The sequence below is a fragment of the Lactuca saligna genome, chromosome 2 (genome assembly GCF_052625555.1).
Source record: "Lactuca saligna cultivar CGN05327 chromosome 2, ASM5262555v1, whole genome shotgun sequence".
Classification (NCBI taxonomy): domain Eukaryota; kingdom Viridiplantae; phylum Streptophyta; class Magnoliopsida; order Asterales; family Asteraceae; genus Lactuca; species Lactuca saligna.
In genome coordinates, this window is record NC_136418.1 from 155,899,289 (window position 1) to 155,916,316 (window position 17,028).

The 17,028-nt window shown below is 35.6% G+C and overlaps 3 protein-coding genes across 3 annotated transcripts; 1 reads left to right on the top strand and 2 right to left on the bottom strand.

Moving 5' to 3' along the window:
* Nucleotides 1-3,625, top strand: LOC145032267 (peptidyl serine alpha-galactosyltransferase). The gene is made up of 7 exons (XM_078981018.1): nt 1-612; nt 879-1,049; nt 1,144-1,387; nt 1,470-1,670; nt 1,773-2,425; nt 2,531-2,774; nt 2,851-3,625. The coding sequence occupies exons 1-7, from the start codon at nt 326-328 to the stop codon at nt 3,457-3,459; spliced, it is 2,409 nt and encodes an 802-aa protein (XP_078837144.1). The 5' UTR covers nt 1-325; the 3' UTR covers nt 3,460-3,625.
* Nucleotides 3,626-4,963: 1,338 nt separating this feature from the next.
* LOC145032268 (uncharacterized) lies at nt 4,964-5,800 on the bottom strand. Its single transcript, XM_078981019.1, has one exon. The coding sequence runs from the start codon at nt 5,695-5,697 to the stop codon at nt 5,125-5,127; it is 573 nt and encodes a 190-aa protein (XP_078837145.1). The 5' UTR covers nt 5,698-5,800; the 3' UTR covers nt 4,964-5,124.
* Nucleotides 5,801-8,984: 3,184 nt separating this feature from the next.
* LOC145030280 (uncharacterized) lies at nt 8,985-9,389 on the bottom strand. Its single transcript, XM_078978672.1, has one exon. The coding sequence runs from the start codon at nt 9,387-9,389 to the stop codon at nt 8,985-8,987; it is 405 nt and encodes a 134-aa protein (XP_078834798.1).
* Between the last annotated feature and the right edge of the window lie 7,639 nt (nt 9,390-17,028).

Below are 17,028 nucleotides of genomic sequence, written 5' to 3' on the forward strand. Positions count from 1 at the left end.
CCATTTGACAAATCCACGCTGCAAACGTTCATGAATCTATTATCCCCTTTGACTTTTGATCTAGTCAGCCACTCGAACTCGTTCTTAGATGTAACAATCACAAATCATTTTAATAATCATTCCATGTTCATATCACATCGATGGGGTTGTGGCAGTTGAAAATCAAAGCCTAAAACCCCAATTTTCAATTCATTCTCAGTCGCGGTTCTCCATCACCACCCTTTCTCTCTTTAAAAACAACAAAAACTCGACGTTTGACCCACAAAGTCATGCGATCCAGATCTTCGAGACCTCACTCAGCTCAATTGTCGCTTCGAGTTGCTGCATGATGGCAGGGTTATTGACCTTAGTGGTGGTATTGTGTTTGATCAATATCGGATGGAGTCAGGAAGCGCCGTACAGGATCCACACATTGTTTTCAGTTGAATGCCAAAATTACTTCGACTGGCAGACGGTGGGGCTCGTTCATAGCTTCCGGAAATCCGGTCAACCAGGCCCGATTACACGGCTTCTCAGCTGCACTGATGAGGAGAAGAAGAGTTATAGAGGAATGGACTTGGCTCCCACCTTTGAAGTCCCTTCCATGAGTAGACACCCTAGAACTGGTGACTGGTAACTTCATTCAATCCCATAATAGCGCTTTTTTCTCTGTGAATCTATTGCGATTTTGTCTGCGTATATATCCTTTTGATTGATTAGGTTAGATGCATGATGTAATATATCAATTTGATATTAAGTGATGAAATAGCCTGGTCAATTTGTGGCTCATTTGTGTGTTTTCAGCTTGATTAAACCACTAAATTTGTGTTGAAATCTGCAATAGATTCTCACTTCTTGTCCTGTCAAAGTACAATCTTAAATCTGTGTATTTACTACAGGTACCCTGCGATTAACAAACCAGCAGGAGTTGTTCATTGGCTCAAACACAGTAAAGATGCACAAAATGTTGATTGGGTTGTTATCCTAGATGCAGATATGATCATCAGAGGTCCAATTCTACCATGGGAGATTGGTGCAGAGAAAGGCAGACCTGTTGCTGCCTATTACGGGTATATAACCATTTTCATAATCTTAATTTCCATATATCAATCATTCTTGATGGAAATTCACTTAAGGATCTTCAATGTTTGATAAATTGCATAGCTACTTAGTGGGATGTGACAATATACTCGCCAAATTGCACACAAAGAACCCAGAACTATGTGACAAAGTTGGTGGGCTCTTAGCCATGCATATAGATGATCTTAGAGCTTTAGCACCAATGTGGCTTTCCAAAACAGAAGAAGTGAGAGAAGACACTGCTCATTGGTCAACAAATATCACTGGTGATATTTATGGCAAAGGGTGGATCAGTGAGATGTATGGATACTCATTTGGTGCAGCAGAGGTAATTCATTTCACTAATTCCATTTATCGATTGATATATTTACACTTTCAAAATTCTTAGTTGCTATCATTCAAATTATCAGGTGGGACTTCGACATAAAATTAATGATAATCTAATGATCTACCCTGGATATATTCCACGTGAGGGCGTTGAACCTATTCTTATGCATTATGGCTTACCATTTTCTGTTGGAAACTGGTCTTTTAGTAAATTAGAACACCATGAAGATGATATTGTATATGACTGTGGACGCCTCTTCCCTGAACCTCCTTTCCCCCGAGAGGTAACAAATTTTTTTTGTTATAAATTTCTTTATTTCAGGTCATCTGATACTGTAACTATAATTCTATATATAATATATACTTAATGTTAAGAGTTTATGTAGGTGAAAGCAATGGAACCTGATAAACACAAAGTAAGGGGGCTTTTCTTGAATTTAGAATGTATTAATACACTAAACCAAGGTCTGATAATACAACACGCAGCATTCGGATGCCCAAAACCAAAATGGTCAAAATATTTGAGTTTCTTGAAAAGCAAACACTTTGCTGAGTTGACTCAACCGAAAGGTTTGACTCCCAAGAGTCTCCAGATAATGGAAACACATGTTCAAGAACATATTAATGAAGATGAACCCAAGAATCTACCTACAAAAATTACAAAAATCCACACGCTTTTTTCAACAGAATGTAGCACGTATTTTGATTGGCAAACTGTTGGTTTGATGCACAGCTTTGGACTGAGTGGACAACCTGGAAATATTACACGGCTTCTTAGTTGTACAGAAGAAGATTTGAAAAAATACAAAGGTCATGATTTGGCTCCCACACATTATGTCCCTTCTATGAGTCGACATCCATTAACAGGCGATTGGTATCCAGCTATTAATAAACCAGCTGCAGTCCTTCATTGGCTTAATCATGTCAAAACAGATGCAGAATTTATAGTAATTCTTGATGCTGATATGATCATGAGAGGACCAATTACACCATGGGAGTTTAAAGCAGCAAAAGGCAAACCAGTTTCAACTCCTTACGAGTAAGACAACCAAAATCTTTAGTGAAAGAAATAATTTGTATTATGGAATATGGATTGAATTTGATGTATATGTTTTTTTTTTTTTTTTTTTGTAAATAATGTTAGTTACCTTATTGGGTGTGACAACGAGCTTGCAAAACTCCATACTAGCCACCCTGAAGCTTGTGATAAAGTTGGTGGTGTGATCATAATGCACATAGATGATCTCAGAAAGTTTGCTCTTTTATGGTTGCATAAAACAGAGGAAGTTAGAGCTGATACTGCTCATTATGGGAAAAATATAACCGGTGATATTTATGAAACTGGGTGGATTAGTGAAATGTATGGCTATTCCTTTGGTGCAGCTGAGGTAAGTTTTTTATCCACAATTTGTGCATAAATAATACTAAAATGGGAATTTAATTCAATTATTTTTTTTTGTGCAGTTGAAGTTGCAGCATGTTATAAGCCGTGAGATTATGATATACCCCGGGTATGCTCCAGAACCCGGTGTTAAGTATCGGGTATTTCATTATGGATTAGATTTTAGGGTTGGGAACTGGAGTTTTGATAAAGCAAACTGGAGGGACGTTGACTTGGTCAACAACTGTTGGGCAAAGTTTCCTGATCCGCCCGAAACTTCAGAAGCTGACCGAACAAATGAGGAAGCTTACCAACGTGACTTGCTAAGTATAGAATGCGGGAAGACACTGAATGAAGCTCTTCAGTTACACCATGAAAAGAGGAGATGTGGTGATGTGAGGGAAAGTTCCCGGGTCCCACCTCCACCAGATATGGAGATAGTTGATGAAGTTAAGTTTGAGAGAAGTGGTAATATGTCTGAAAAGGTGGTGGACCAATTGTTGCCTTCTGAATCCAGTCAGACATTTCTTGATTTTAGATTTTGGATGATTTTTTTGTGGGGGTCTTCGGTTTTGGGATTTGGGGTAGTGATGATGGTGATACTTAGAGGTAAAAGGCAGAAGAAAAGAGGGAAAAAGAGTAGGAGTGTGTCTTCGCGTGGTGAGTTTAAAGAGAATTTGGGGAATAGGTAAAGACTAAAGAATTGATGATGTTGAAATTGTGTGAGAGATGATGATGACTTAAAATGTGCAATTTGTTAGATTATATAAAAGATTTTGAGAGTATATGAGTTGAAAGATGTAATTTATAAGGTATCACATTTTTTGCTTTAATGATACTATGATCTACCTTTTTTTTTTTTTTTTTTTTTTAATGTTGGTTGTGGGACTGGTTTTAAGGCATCCATAGTCCAGATTGACGTTTATGTTCTTATATGTAATGCAATTGTTGGGTCTTGTAAACGTGACAAAATATTTTATTGTTTCAATTATGATGAGTGTGGTCGAAATTCAATGTGTTTCGATTGACTATGACAATTTCTAGTATAAAGGTAACACGTTTAGAAAAAAGAGTTGTAAAGAGCAAGGGGAGGAACATATTTAAAAAAAAAAAAAACCATAGAACCGATCATTTGGCCTACAAATATGGCTAAAGAATTTTATCTATTTGAGGAATAAATGAAATATAACTATTTGGCACTTTAATACCCCCCACCACCCCCACATCCAATTTTGGCATTTTAGTAATTATATTCTTTAAGTTCCAACAAGAGCAACAATAACATAGACTTTTGTAATCCCATTGAACCCCTTATTTTGTATGAACCCCTTATTTTGGTATTTTAGTAATTATGTTCTTCAAGCTCCAACAACATTAACATGCTCTTGTTTTTTTCTCATGTCAGAGGTCATCTATGTGAAGTTGTCGTTCTATAAGTTGTGATACATGATTGTTGGCATCTACCTTATCTATCCCATCTCAATAGGATTATATGGATTTATTGTTGTTGCCGTTGTTAAGACTTAAAAGAGGATAATTACTAAAATACCATACGGGGAGGGTATTATAATACGAAATAATTATATTTTTGTATTATAAATGAAATATCACCCATTTGGCAAAAAAAAAAAAAAAAAAAAAACAATTCTACAAGATAATCTAATTTATTAAAATTGGTGTATTAGTGGTGCCACTAAAGACTTCTGTTATTTTGCAAAAGAATTTCCAAAAATATAAAGAATTTGGCAATTTGTTTTAGCAAAGTTATTCATATTTCATAAAATAATGGTTATAAAAGTAATTCGTAGATTGAATTAATTTTGTATATTAAATCAATTTTAAAATTACTTATTTTTACAAAAACGAAATCATTTTGTAACAAGTATGTAAAGATGTGATGATTGAGCACACGTTAGAATTCAAGAGAAAATAAACAAGAATTTCCATGATTGCTTTTGCATTGTATTTTAATCAACTGATTAATAGTTTTAACTTTTAGGCTTATATAATCATGTCAGTTACATAATTTTAATTTAATAATCTGATATAAAACATCAATAGCATCTGGAATGATTATTCATCCAATCAAAATTTGTTGTTCATTACCTTGTGATCATCTTTGTTATAATCTGATTACTGATATAAATTACGGTTGGAATTATATAAATTCATTATGAAAGACAATAATTCATAGAATACAAAATAAACACGCATCAGCAATTTTATTAAACATTTATGACTCCATTACATTATTGTACAAGTTAGAAACCAGTAAAGGAATAATACCTTTGAATATAAACAAGGAAGAACATTATATGACATGATGAACTGATGACCCTAGTTTTGATCATATAGGATCACTGCTGAATATCTCCAACCAAATACCATCCATCATCTCCATTCTCATCTGCATCTCCTTCTCCCCAACACAATCCTACATCACAATAACTCATACAATCATCTTTATCTTCACCCCCAATTTGCTCCTCTGTTACAATCGACGCAAGTCCAATCCCAATTTCGAAGTTAAAATTAGTATCCTCATGGTAATCATAGTCACAATCCTCATTTGCATATTCATCGCCATCATCATAACTTGCGTCGCTAGCTAAGTCAGCTAAAACGCCGGTAGCCGACGTACCAGTAGGATAACCAATTAATCCGGGATCAGATCCGATTGATCTCAACTTCATGGTGCCCTTGGCCTTGTCTTTCGATTTAGTTGCCGGATGGATATGACAACCGACGCATCGTGCCTTACCACATTTCCCGGTGAACTTGGACTGATTTGTTGGCTTCCTTGATACCTTGGTGAACATACCGGCGACGGAGGCGGAGTCTACCGTCTTTACGTATTTTCGTTGAGACAAGGTAGTCGGCAGGATCATGTAGCTCCGAACAACACCGTGTTGACGACCCTCTCTCTTCATCGGTACGGTCGTTAAGAGAGCTAGAAGTTATTAGGTACAGAATTGCTTTGCGTGATTTTATAGAAGAATGAAACAGGAGATTAGATTGTTGAAGAAGGCAATTAACTTGGGGAAGAAGGTGGTTTGGCAGGTCAACTGTGCTTGTTCCACAAGATTAACTTGTACTTTGTGTTGCAAATTTTGTACATTTTTTTAATAAGAAAAGATTCCAAAAAATAAGAAATTTTAATAAAAAAGCTACTTACACATATTATTACTATAATCATTAGCCTATGTGGATTACACATAAGCATGAAATCAAGTTATACCTGTCGTAGTGGTTGCTATGGCATAATAAGTACAAAATATCAAATTATGTGATTTATATGTCCCAACAAATATTAGTTGACAAAATGAGTAAATAGCTAACATAACATTTGAACGATCAAATGTGACATATTCGTGAAATGTGAAGCAAATGTCAACCCACTGTATAATCTAATCTTTTATTGTTATTTTACATCTTTATAAGAACCATTATAGTATATCTTTATAATCTTTATGAGTAAATGCTAGATCTAGGTTGTTGGTGGTTTAGAGGTCATTTTGGTCCCATAATCTTGATGTTCATGGAGTTTGAGGAACTCCATAACTTCCCAATGATATTTCCTTGCTTTTGGACCTTTCATATTAGATTAGAAGGCCATGCATAATGCACATGGATTTGGCGCTTTAAGTGGATTTGGACTTAGGGTTAGAAATCTTGCTTGATTGAGTAATTAAGATGGATAAAATTGGAAACTTTATTCATAGAGACATTGTGGGTTTCAGATTTGAGATTTGAAACCTATGACTTTAAGGATTAAAGTGCTCACAAGGAAGGCTGTTAAGCTAGTATGCAAAGACGACATTAAGGGTCATGATGCGTCTTCTGAAGGTTTCCCGACTAATTGTCGTGTTGTGATGTGCAATGCGTCAAGTCAAGGGTCATGACATGCCTGACCGTTAACCGTTGACTTTGACCTTGACATTGACTTAGAGTTTGACCGATGAATTTTGACCGGTTTGAATTTTGTGTCAAACTTGATAGGTTTGAGCAATAGATTGAGGTTCACCTGTTTATTCCTCTGAGTTTGTGAGTCTATAGTTTAGATAAGTTTTATCACTAAACTATGTAGGACACTGTGGGTCATGGTATGGTAAATTGTCTTTCTGACCTTTTGTATGAAAGACTATGGCAGGGCCATAACACTTATATGAAAGACTATGGTAGGTCCATAACACTTGTATGAAAGACTATGGTGTAGCCATAACATTTGTATGAAACACTACGATGGAACTATAACATTTGCATGAAAGACTATAGTGGGATCATAACATTAAAGACTGCATTGTGACTGTATCAACGAATGTAAGTGTAAATCTATGGTGAGATCATAACATACACATGTGTATGTGATATCTTGAAGAATGCACTAAGCTTTGTACTTATTTAAGTTTAAATGTTTTCAAGTTGTTCCCTCAACAAATGGAAGAACATGGTTTGATTGCATCGCATCCATTGACATATTTTCAAGACTTCCACCTATTTGATTTCAATATCTTATTATTACTCTAGTTTTCAGTTATGAATTGTCAAACTTAAACAAATGGTTGTTTATTACACTTTTTAAGAATAAGATTTGCATGTTTATCTTTATTTAAAAATGTAATTTTTGGTTTGAAATTTGGAACATCATATGTGTCTTGTAGCCGAAAGCATCACTAACTTATGCTCTGATCCGAGTAGCATGGAGCACGTGGAATCCAGTGTGAATCAGCATAGACCACCTTTCAAGGCTAAATACTCCTGGATGACCGATAATGAAGCCCCATCGGGACTCTAACCGCGTAGGCAGTAAAAAGAACCCCCATCGGGTACCGTGAGGGAAGGGTGAAAAGAACCCCCATTGGAGAGTGAAATAGAACATGAAACCCTAAGCTCTCAAGCAGTGAGAGAAGCCCGGGACTCTGACCGCGTGCCTGTTGAAGAATGAGTCGGCGACTAATGTGGAATGGCTTGGTTAAGCAAACCCACCGAAGGCGTAATAAACCTGTTCATTGAGGTCTTGGATATATTAAAATGATTTGGACTATGCAATCTTCTTGAAAAGTACATACACTAAGGGAGCCCAGATTGCCATATTGTAGGATATGTAGTTTCCAGAAAGATTGGTTTGACAAGAACAAGTCTAACTTAGAGAGTGTAAGAAAAGAAGGGAAAATGACTTAAAAGCCCAACGAAGTTTCCAAACCGTTTAAAAAACCCCAATCATGTTTTGTCTGTTCAAAAAAACCCAACAAACTTAACATTTTATCTAAAAAACCCAACTAAGTTACACTTTCTCGAAAGTCAAATAAGAGAAACAGATGACGTGACTTATTACCGTATCGGAAAAATAACTTGTTAGACCAACGAAGTTTCCAAAACGTTTAAAAAACTCCAATCATGTTTTGACTGTTCAAAAAAAACCCAACGAACTTAAAGAAAACAAAATTAGAATTTTCTGAATGGTTTGAAACTTTGTTGGACTTTTTAGACAAAATGTTAAGTTCGTTGGGTTTTTTTGAACAGACAAAACATGATTGAGGTTTTTTGAATGGTTTGGAAACTTCGTTGGGCTTTTAAGTCATTTTCCCAAGAAAAGAATTAAGGGATAATGAAGAAGGGGATGAAAATATGCTATCAATCACTCTCTTAGATGGTGTTTTTTTGAATAATCTCAAAAAGCTCAATGTTAAATCGAACTCAAAAATATATGTTTCATTGAACTTGTGTACTTCATTCGTTTCATGGAAATTGCACATTTTCATTTACAAGTTATCGAAACAAAAACCCGTCAATATACGCTGCTAAATCTTCTTATATATATTAATAATCGAATTGAGCATCAAAGACAATGATATATAAAAATACAACTGCATCGTAGATCAAACAGGTTTTGATGAATTAGAAACGGGTACATGAATAATACCTTTTAAGATAAAAATGGGATAACATGATATGATGATCCTATTTTTGATCAGTTGGACTGAAAATTAACATTATATGATATGATTATCCCATTTTTGATCAAATGGACTGAAGAATTGAACTACTGTTGAATATCTTCAACCCGATACCAATCATCATCCACGTACTCTTCCGCATCTCCTTCTCCCCAAGGCAATCCTACGTCACAATAACTCATACAATATCTTTATCTTCACCCCCAATTTTCTCCTCTGTTGCAATCGACGCAAATCCAATCCCATTTTCGACGTTACGATTAGTACTCATGGTAATCATAGTCACAGTCCTCAATTGCACCATCATATTCATCGTCATCACCATCATAACATGCCTTGCTAGCTAAATAGGCTAATACGCCGGTAGCGGAAGTACCAGAAGGATAACCAATTATTCCGTGATCAGATCCGATTGATCTCAACTTCATGGTGCCCTTGGCCTTGTCTTTTGACTTAGTAGCCGGATGGATATGACAACCGATGCATCGTGCCTTACCACATTTCCCGGTGAACTTGGACTGATTTGTTGGCTTCCTTGACACCTTCGTGAACAAACCGGCAACGGAGGCAGAATCTACCGTCTTTACGTGCCTCTGTTGAGACAAGGGAGTCGGGAAGATGATGTAGCTCCGAACAAAGCCGTGTTGACGACCCTCCCTCTTCATTGGTACGGTGGTTATGGCGTATGTGAGGTAGTGAGTTTTGGTCCAGAACTGCGTTGCGTGGTTTTATAGAAGAATGAAAGAGAACGAGGAGGTTAGATTGTTGAAGAAGGCGATTAACTTGGGGAAGAAGGTGGTTTGGTTGGTCAACTGTCGTGTTCCACAAGATTTGACTAGTACTTTGTGTTGCAAATCTTGTACATTAATTTCTCTATTTTCTTTCGCAGTTGAAACAAAGCAATAGGAAAATAAAAGTTGGATCTTAAAAGTAGAAAAGAATCAAAGATCATATTATCTTTAGTAAAGATCATCTTATCTTTACTTTTTATTTATGCTGAAAGATTTTAAATATATAAATGTACATAAACTTAAAAATCTAAAAGTTATTTTAAGTTTTGAATTTTGTTTAATCTGAATTTTCTTTTATAAAATTAAAAACTTAAAGTTCTCAAAAATTTGAATTTTTTTATAAAATTAACAAAGTTAAAATTTCTCAAAAACTTGCTTGCCAAGCGCACCATTTATAATTACAAATTAACTTTTATTTATTTTGTATCGTAATTTGTAGCCTCGTATATTTAAGGGAAAATTATTAATCTAACCAAATTTATTAATGACTTATCATTTTTTAGCCAATAATTAGGATTTGTCCCAAATTAGCCTTCGAAACTGTAGTCATTTACCTACTGTTTTGATTTTTGTATATAAATATTTTTTTTTTCATTTTTCACTACGAAACCGTTGACGAAAAAATGGTCTACTGATTTCTCTGAGAAGTCTACTGTTTCCCAAATAGTAGATTAAAAATAATCTATTGTTTCGTCTAAAAAACTATGGTTTTAGTTTTTTTTTTTAAATGAAAAAAAACACTAACTTTTTTACTACTATATCGTACCTATTATATATTAAAAGAAAAATCTCTTTTACAGTAAAAGTTAGTGTTTTTTTTTTCATTAAAAAAACATAGGTTTTAAACGAAACAGTAGATCATTTCTAATCTACTATTTGGGAAACAGTAGACTATTTTTCATCTACGGTTTCATAGTGAAAAATGAAAAAAAAAATCTTTATATACTAAAATCAAAACAGTAGATAAATGGGTGAAACAGTAGATCATTTTAACCACCAACGGTTTCGTGGGTTAGTTTAAGACAAATCCTAATTTTTGGCTAAAAATGTTAATCACTTTTTTAATTTGACTAGATTAGTAATTGTCCATGTATTCAATTCATTTCTACTTCATAAAATGAAGTTACAATATTATCCCAAATTCTAAAAAAAATCTTAATCTCATCAATTCCATCTAACTCGCATACGAACCACATGAGTTTAGTGTATGAAGGGAAAAATACGAATCTAGCCAAATATATTAATTATCTATCTAAAATTAGCAAAAAAAAAAAACACATTAGTCAAAACTAGCCGACGAAATAGTAGATAGATTAGGGTTGATGTAACAACCCGGTATTTCTAGTCAATGTAATGACTTAAAATCAAATATTGTAACCTATTTTGAGTTAATAAAAAAGCGTCAAAAATGAAATGTTCAAAAATCTCACTTTGGATGTGCCAAGTGGTAGATATCGTAACAATGTTTTCAAAAATATAAACAACACTAAAATCCGATTTATAACGAAGAAGTTATGACCAATCAAAGATCCGCAACAAAACCGGTAAAACACTGTGAAGTGTAAAAAGCGGAATTTCAATAAAATACTTTTTAGCCTTAGCTATCTAAACGAAAGTCGTAGATTTCGTTAAACCATAAACCTACATAAAAGAACGTCCAAATCTGACTTCGTATGAGGAAGTTATAATTTTTCTAAATTTCGGATATAGAAATAAACAACTAAAAACTCGAAATAGAGATCGAGTGATTTTTAACCGACGGAACCTAAACAAGAATATAAGATCTCGACAATAGTATTACAACGGAGAAAAGACAGACGAAAACGGATGTTGGATGAAGATGTTATGGATTTTTAACGGATTTTTCTAGACACGGCCTGTTAAAAATATAATATTAAAAATAAAGTCAAAATTAGCCGACAAAGTCTATACGAGAGTTGTAGAGTATATTCTCACCTACGCGTGGATATAAAGAACTTCAAAAACGGAGCTCGTATGCAAAAGTTACGGAATTTAAAAGATCGGGGCACAAACTATAAGGCTGGTTCGAAGGGAATGCCCCGCGTTCGAAAATGTTGGGTCTCGGTTAGTCCACGTCACCCATGGTCACATCATTTACACCGTCCGAGGATTCAGTCAGCAATGGCGCATGAGACAGCTGAGCGCGCTGCGTACAAACAGGGAACGCCCTGCGCTCCGGAACGCCCAACGTTCCTCGCAGGTACGCCCTACATCTGAAGTTTAGCCAACCCCTATAAATAAGATATGAGGCAGCCTGGGGTTTGGTCGTTTTTCTCTCATTTCTTTCACCATAAAACACCTCTCGAGCCCCTCTAAACCACCACGAAGCCCCGATAACACCCCTACCACCCGACGCCCCAAAGTTCCCGAGAAAATAATCTTTTCCAGACAAAACTCCGCCCGCGTGAAGCCGATTTTTCACCAGAAACCCACGGTTACATCAAGAACGATCCTTCTTAGAAACAAATGTGTATAGATCTATATGGGATTGACAATCCCGTACCTAAACTGTTAGCTACAATTAGACCGGCAGGTCTAGGGTGACAATTGTTATCAACATTTCTGATGCCTCCAAAGCGTCATATCATGCCATTTAGTCATAATATGGTTATAATAAACTCATGAAAAAGATATTAAACATTACGATTAGTGTATAATGAACTAAACTTGAGTGTATTTCAAAGTACTAATTTTACAAAGATACAATTTACAGTATTACATTACAGTTTACAATAACAGCTGGTGGAGCCAGACACAATCACTTTTACACGTTTTACAAATGAATTCAAATACAAAATTTTGGTTTACAAATGGAACGGTTCGATGGAATTAAAACTAGTTTTCATATACAAAAGAAAATATAGGATTTTCTAGAACAGTTTTACATATTCAATGAACAGAAAAACAAGCTTTCAAACATAAATACTTATGCACTCACTCAACTTTATGTTGACGCTACTTTTTCAAATTACTTGTATTCTCAGGGAATCGGTAGACAGGTACTCCCCAAGCTTCTGAGAAGACGGAGCCGTTTTGAGTCATGTCTTCTATATTTTGTATCAACTATTTTGGTGTCAATATACTATAATTGGACACATGTATAAACTTTTACTTATTAATGTAGTGGTTGTTTGTACTTTGATTTCTATAAATGCATGTGTTGTGATACTACAAATGAAGTAATCCACCCCCAGATGTTTCCGCCATCTGGTTTGAGGGTGTGGCAGATTGGTATCAGAGCATTGTTTATATTGAATTAAGTATATCAATTCATAAAAGATATACGAACTATAAATACATTGGGGCTAATAGCTCTGACTACAAGTACACTTTTAAGATTTAAGTATTTTTACAAGAAAGTATACTAACACTTATACACTCACAAACATTATCACAGTCATAACAACTCTGAAGTATTTGGATGCTGGACATTATAGTCAAACCCGGACAGTTATGTAATCATATCTGGGATTAATATAGTCTGATCAACTATATTGGTTTGAGATACGACCAACATGTGCTTGGGAGTGATGGTAGTGTTGCAGCAAGCCTAAAACTTACCAACAACATTTTTCAGAGGAACTCTAGAACAAAACATAAAATTTAAAATACTATAGGAGTACTTTAGGCGCTATATACTACGAACAAACTACATCAAAACAAAGGACCCTAGCTGATAGTTCTATAAGTACTAAGTGCACGCACTATGGTTATATATGATGAAGGTGGTATAGACTCAGAATGAGTGGTCTAAGCTTTATTTCCTTTTCCTTGTTTGGATGTGGAGTTAGAGTATGATCACTTATTCGAAGGTCTATTCAACCCGGGTTGTATATAATTAGTGTACACTATGTCTTTATAGAAGGACTCAGTAGGAGTTATACCATACAAAATTCATTATCTGTTAACTATAAGTTTCCTTTCGCCGAAACTTGTATTTGATTATTACCGTTACTAACTATATTAGATAATTCTTATATCCCTATTCTCGCTTAGATAACAATGGCTGGATTCCATCCTCCCTGAGATCCTTACTTTCCTAATAAAAGGAATGTTGGTTGGCTTGGTGCCGAACCAGAAGATGCGCCTGCAATTCCCTTAGACGATGATTTTGCTGAAGACTTTCTCGAAGACAATGATTCCGGATCAGAAGCTTATAATCCACCTCCAGTTGCTCAGAACCCTAACCCTCGTCAGAACTTTCAAGGCCCGACGCCTCTGTGGGCCATAAAACTAGATAGGTGGATTTTGAACAAGGTCAAAATTCCCCCTACTAGGTAGACCGAAGCTTCTACAATCTAGAAGTCGGAGGTTCAGCAGATAGAGCACTTCCTGTGCTGGTTCGTCACATTTCTCATAACAGGGAACAGGGAAGAGCTATCATCGACCGAGTGGTGCAGATTGAGGCTGCCACTGGTGTCGAAATTGTTCGTCTTCCCAACCTGGACAACAATCATAATGCAACAAGGGATCGTACCAACTTCTTGTAGGGAGAACTGGTGGCTTCGCAAGCCGAAGTGCAACGATTATGAGAACATCATGTTGTACAAGATAGGCACATATTCAAAATAAAGCGCCAGTTAGCCAAACCCAGAGCTGGATCTAGTAGGAAGTAGATCATATACTACTCGCCCTCTATTTACTCTTCTAGTTATAGTCTAAGTCTTCGGATATGTGTTAGAATTATTTTTCATGATTTTCAGTTTGACCGCGAAAAAATTCATTTTCGATGGGTCATTTTAATGTCGATGTTTTTCCCAGTATTGTGGTGTAATGTAGACCTGTTTAAGGTCAAGTTTTCCAAGATCTATCTACTTAATACACCTATATAATCGGCATGTATTTCTTACATTTTGAAAAAAAATAATAACCACTCAATTTCACATTATCCTGTTACAAGTTGTACTTGTATTAAACTTTTATTTCCAATTCCTTACAATATCCATATTGAACTAAGTGTTTTAGTTCTGAGATATCAAATTCATGTTCATTCTTAACATCTTACAAATCATTTCATCTTTTAATTCTTTATAGTAAAAGATGCCTTCGCATAAAACCCGAACCAACTTAAGATGTTAACATCAATTTTTTGTCTTGATAACTTAAATGCTTTTACAGTACTATATAAACATAGCAGAGACGTTGGTCGAAACATTGAGATCTTTATAGAGAAAAGAGGGAGTTACATGTTTATATAATTAGATAGTGTACAACCATGAACAACACTAGTATTTACGAACTCGTTTCCCTTCTTGTATCAGAAACATGTCTTCACATATAAATGATCAACCAACCGATGAATCCTTGATCCTACACATAGACTCCGCTACATTCCAGGCCGTTGTAACGACTGCAGTGGCATCTATCATGGCGCAATTCAACACTAACAACACAAACGAAAATGGAAACAAAGATGATACTTCGAACCGTAATAACAACACAGTTCGTGCTGCTACTACTACTCCAGTAAAACGATATGCTGGAAACCTCGCAAAATGCAATGAGTGTAATTTCCACCACAATGGAAATTATCGTGACATGCAGTGCCGGAACTGAAATAGACAAGGTCACACTGTTCGATTTTGTAAATCCACACCTCAGGCAATCACCCAAGTTCCCGGTGCTAGAACAACCCATGCATGTTATAAGTGCGGAAAATTTGGACATTGCAAAAGGGACTGCCCAAAGACAAGAAATGACAAAGGAATTCACTTCTGTAGAACTCCAGCCCAACACATCACTTCAACCACTGATGCCAATACGAGTGAAATATGTCATGCATGTGGTGAAATAGGACATCTCAAAAGAGACCGTCCGACCAAGAGGACTAACAGAGAGAGTGAGAAGAATAGTAGCAACAACATAGGAGGAGATATCGGGGAACCGCTCTAAGATTACTGGTACACTCTCTAACAATAATATATATATATATATATATATATATATATATATATATATATATATATATATATATATATATATATATATATCTAGATATTTTCATAACTTAATGTCAAATTAGATCAAATAATAGTATGAGGTTTCATCACCATTTCTAGAAGCACTTTCACGACAAGTACTCGCTTTTAGCAGTACAACGAACTCATAGGAATAATAACAAAGATAAAGTGAAAAGTACTAAAGTTAAATGTACAGAATTCACCGTCATTATAGCCATCAACTTATTCCAAATCGGTTTAACCCATATTACCATATGAAGCCCGATGTCGTCAGTTGACCTGATTTGAAGTAATCCTCACTATACTAATTTCATATTCTACGAAAAGATCCTTCTTTGTGACTGAACGGCTAGCGAACCCCTATCAAACGGCATCAACAAAAACCTCCAAAGAAGTAGTCACATAAGGAGCACCAAATTTTCTATTACTTTGCTCAAGTACTGCCAACAGAGTTTCCAGGAATACTACTTGCACAGAAAGTCAAGTTCACCAATAAAGACCCCAAAATTTATGCGATTAAAATATGTTATTTTCAATTTCTTTTTACTTTTGGCCAAGGCCTTGAATTTTGTTATGAATTTGCTCAAAACTATAAAGGTTGTTATTGATGGGTTTTGAGCATAACAAACAAAAACATGTGTGTGCATGCAATCCTAATTCTTGATCTATGTTTTCTCTAATTGAACATACAACCTTTGAACATCAAATGGAAAACCCTACCAGAGTTAGTATATTTTCGAAATTTATAAGATAAGGTTAAGAAAACATACCTTGATTGTTATATAGCAATAACAATGAAATCCTATTCTTCTTCAAACTTTGAGAGCAAGCGTCACAAGTGTCACACATCTATTAGATCACACCCAAACAAGCAAGTGGACGAGAGACGAGAGAGAAGAGGGAGTGTAACGCCCCAAAAATCATGACATAAATTTTTTTGTTTTTAGATTAATAAATTGCTAATAGATATTATTCCCACAAACTCAAGGTAACCGAAATTTAGCAAAACATTATCGAATCAGAGTAATTCACATAATACGGATACATGTGGTGTGTGCACTGCAATTACCCCAAGCTCCTTCATTTGAAAATCGGATTACCTGAAACATAAACTGAAAACCGTAAGCACAAAGCTTAGTGAGTTCCCCAAAATACCACACAACATACAACCATAGAGTATCATGCAACATACATATAGTTTCCATGCGCTCCCCCATGGACTTTATATGATATGCCAAGGGCTCCCGCATGGTCTTTACCTGGAATGTCATGGGCTCCCCCATGGTCTGATATCCAAATGTCACGGGCTCCCCCGGGGTTGTACATGCAAGCATCAAAGAGACAAGTAGCATACCACATAAAACGTAATGGGCCGACATTGATGCCTTCGACTTGTGGATATAGTGAGAAGACTCACCTCGCACTATAAAACTGTAGCGCCCGCGTTTCCAGGCTAGACATTATTGTTGATGTAATAGTCTAGGTTAAACCTTATAAATCTTTTTGAAGTATTAATGATGAAATACTTGAGG

Coding starts and splice junctions, on each gene's coding strand:
- LOC145032267 (XM_078981018.1), top strand. CDS start 326: ATGATGGCAGGGTTATTGACCTTAGTGGTGGTATTGTGTTTGATCAAT. Junction 1,671..1,772: donor AACCTCCTTTCCCCCGAGAG/GTAACAAATTTT, acceptor GAGTTTATGTAG/GTGAAAGCAATGGAACCTGA. Junction 2,775..2,850: donor ATTCCTTTGGTGCAGCTGAG/GTAAGTTTTTTA, acceptor TTTTTTGTGCAG/TTGAAGTTGCAGCATGTTAT.
- LOC145032268 (XM_078981019.1), bottom strand. CDS start 5,697: ATGAAGAGAGAGGGTCGTCAACACGGTGTTGTTCGGAGCTACATGATC.
- LOC145030280 (XM_078978672.1), bottom strand. CDS start 9,389: ATGAAGAGGGAGGGTCGTCAACACGGCTTTGTTCGGAGCTACATCATC.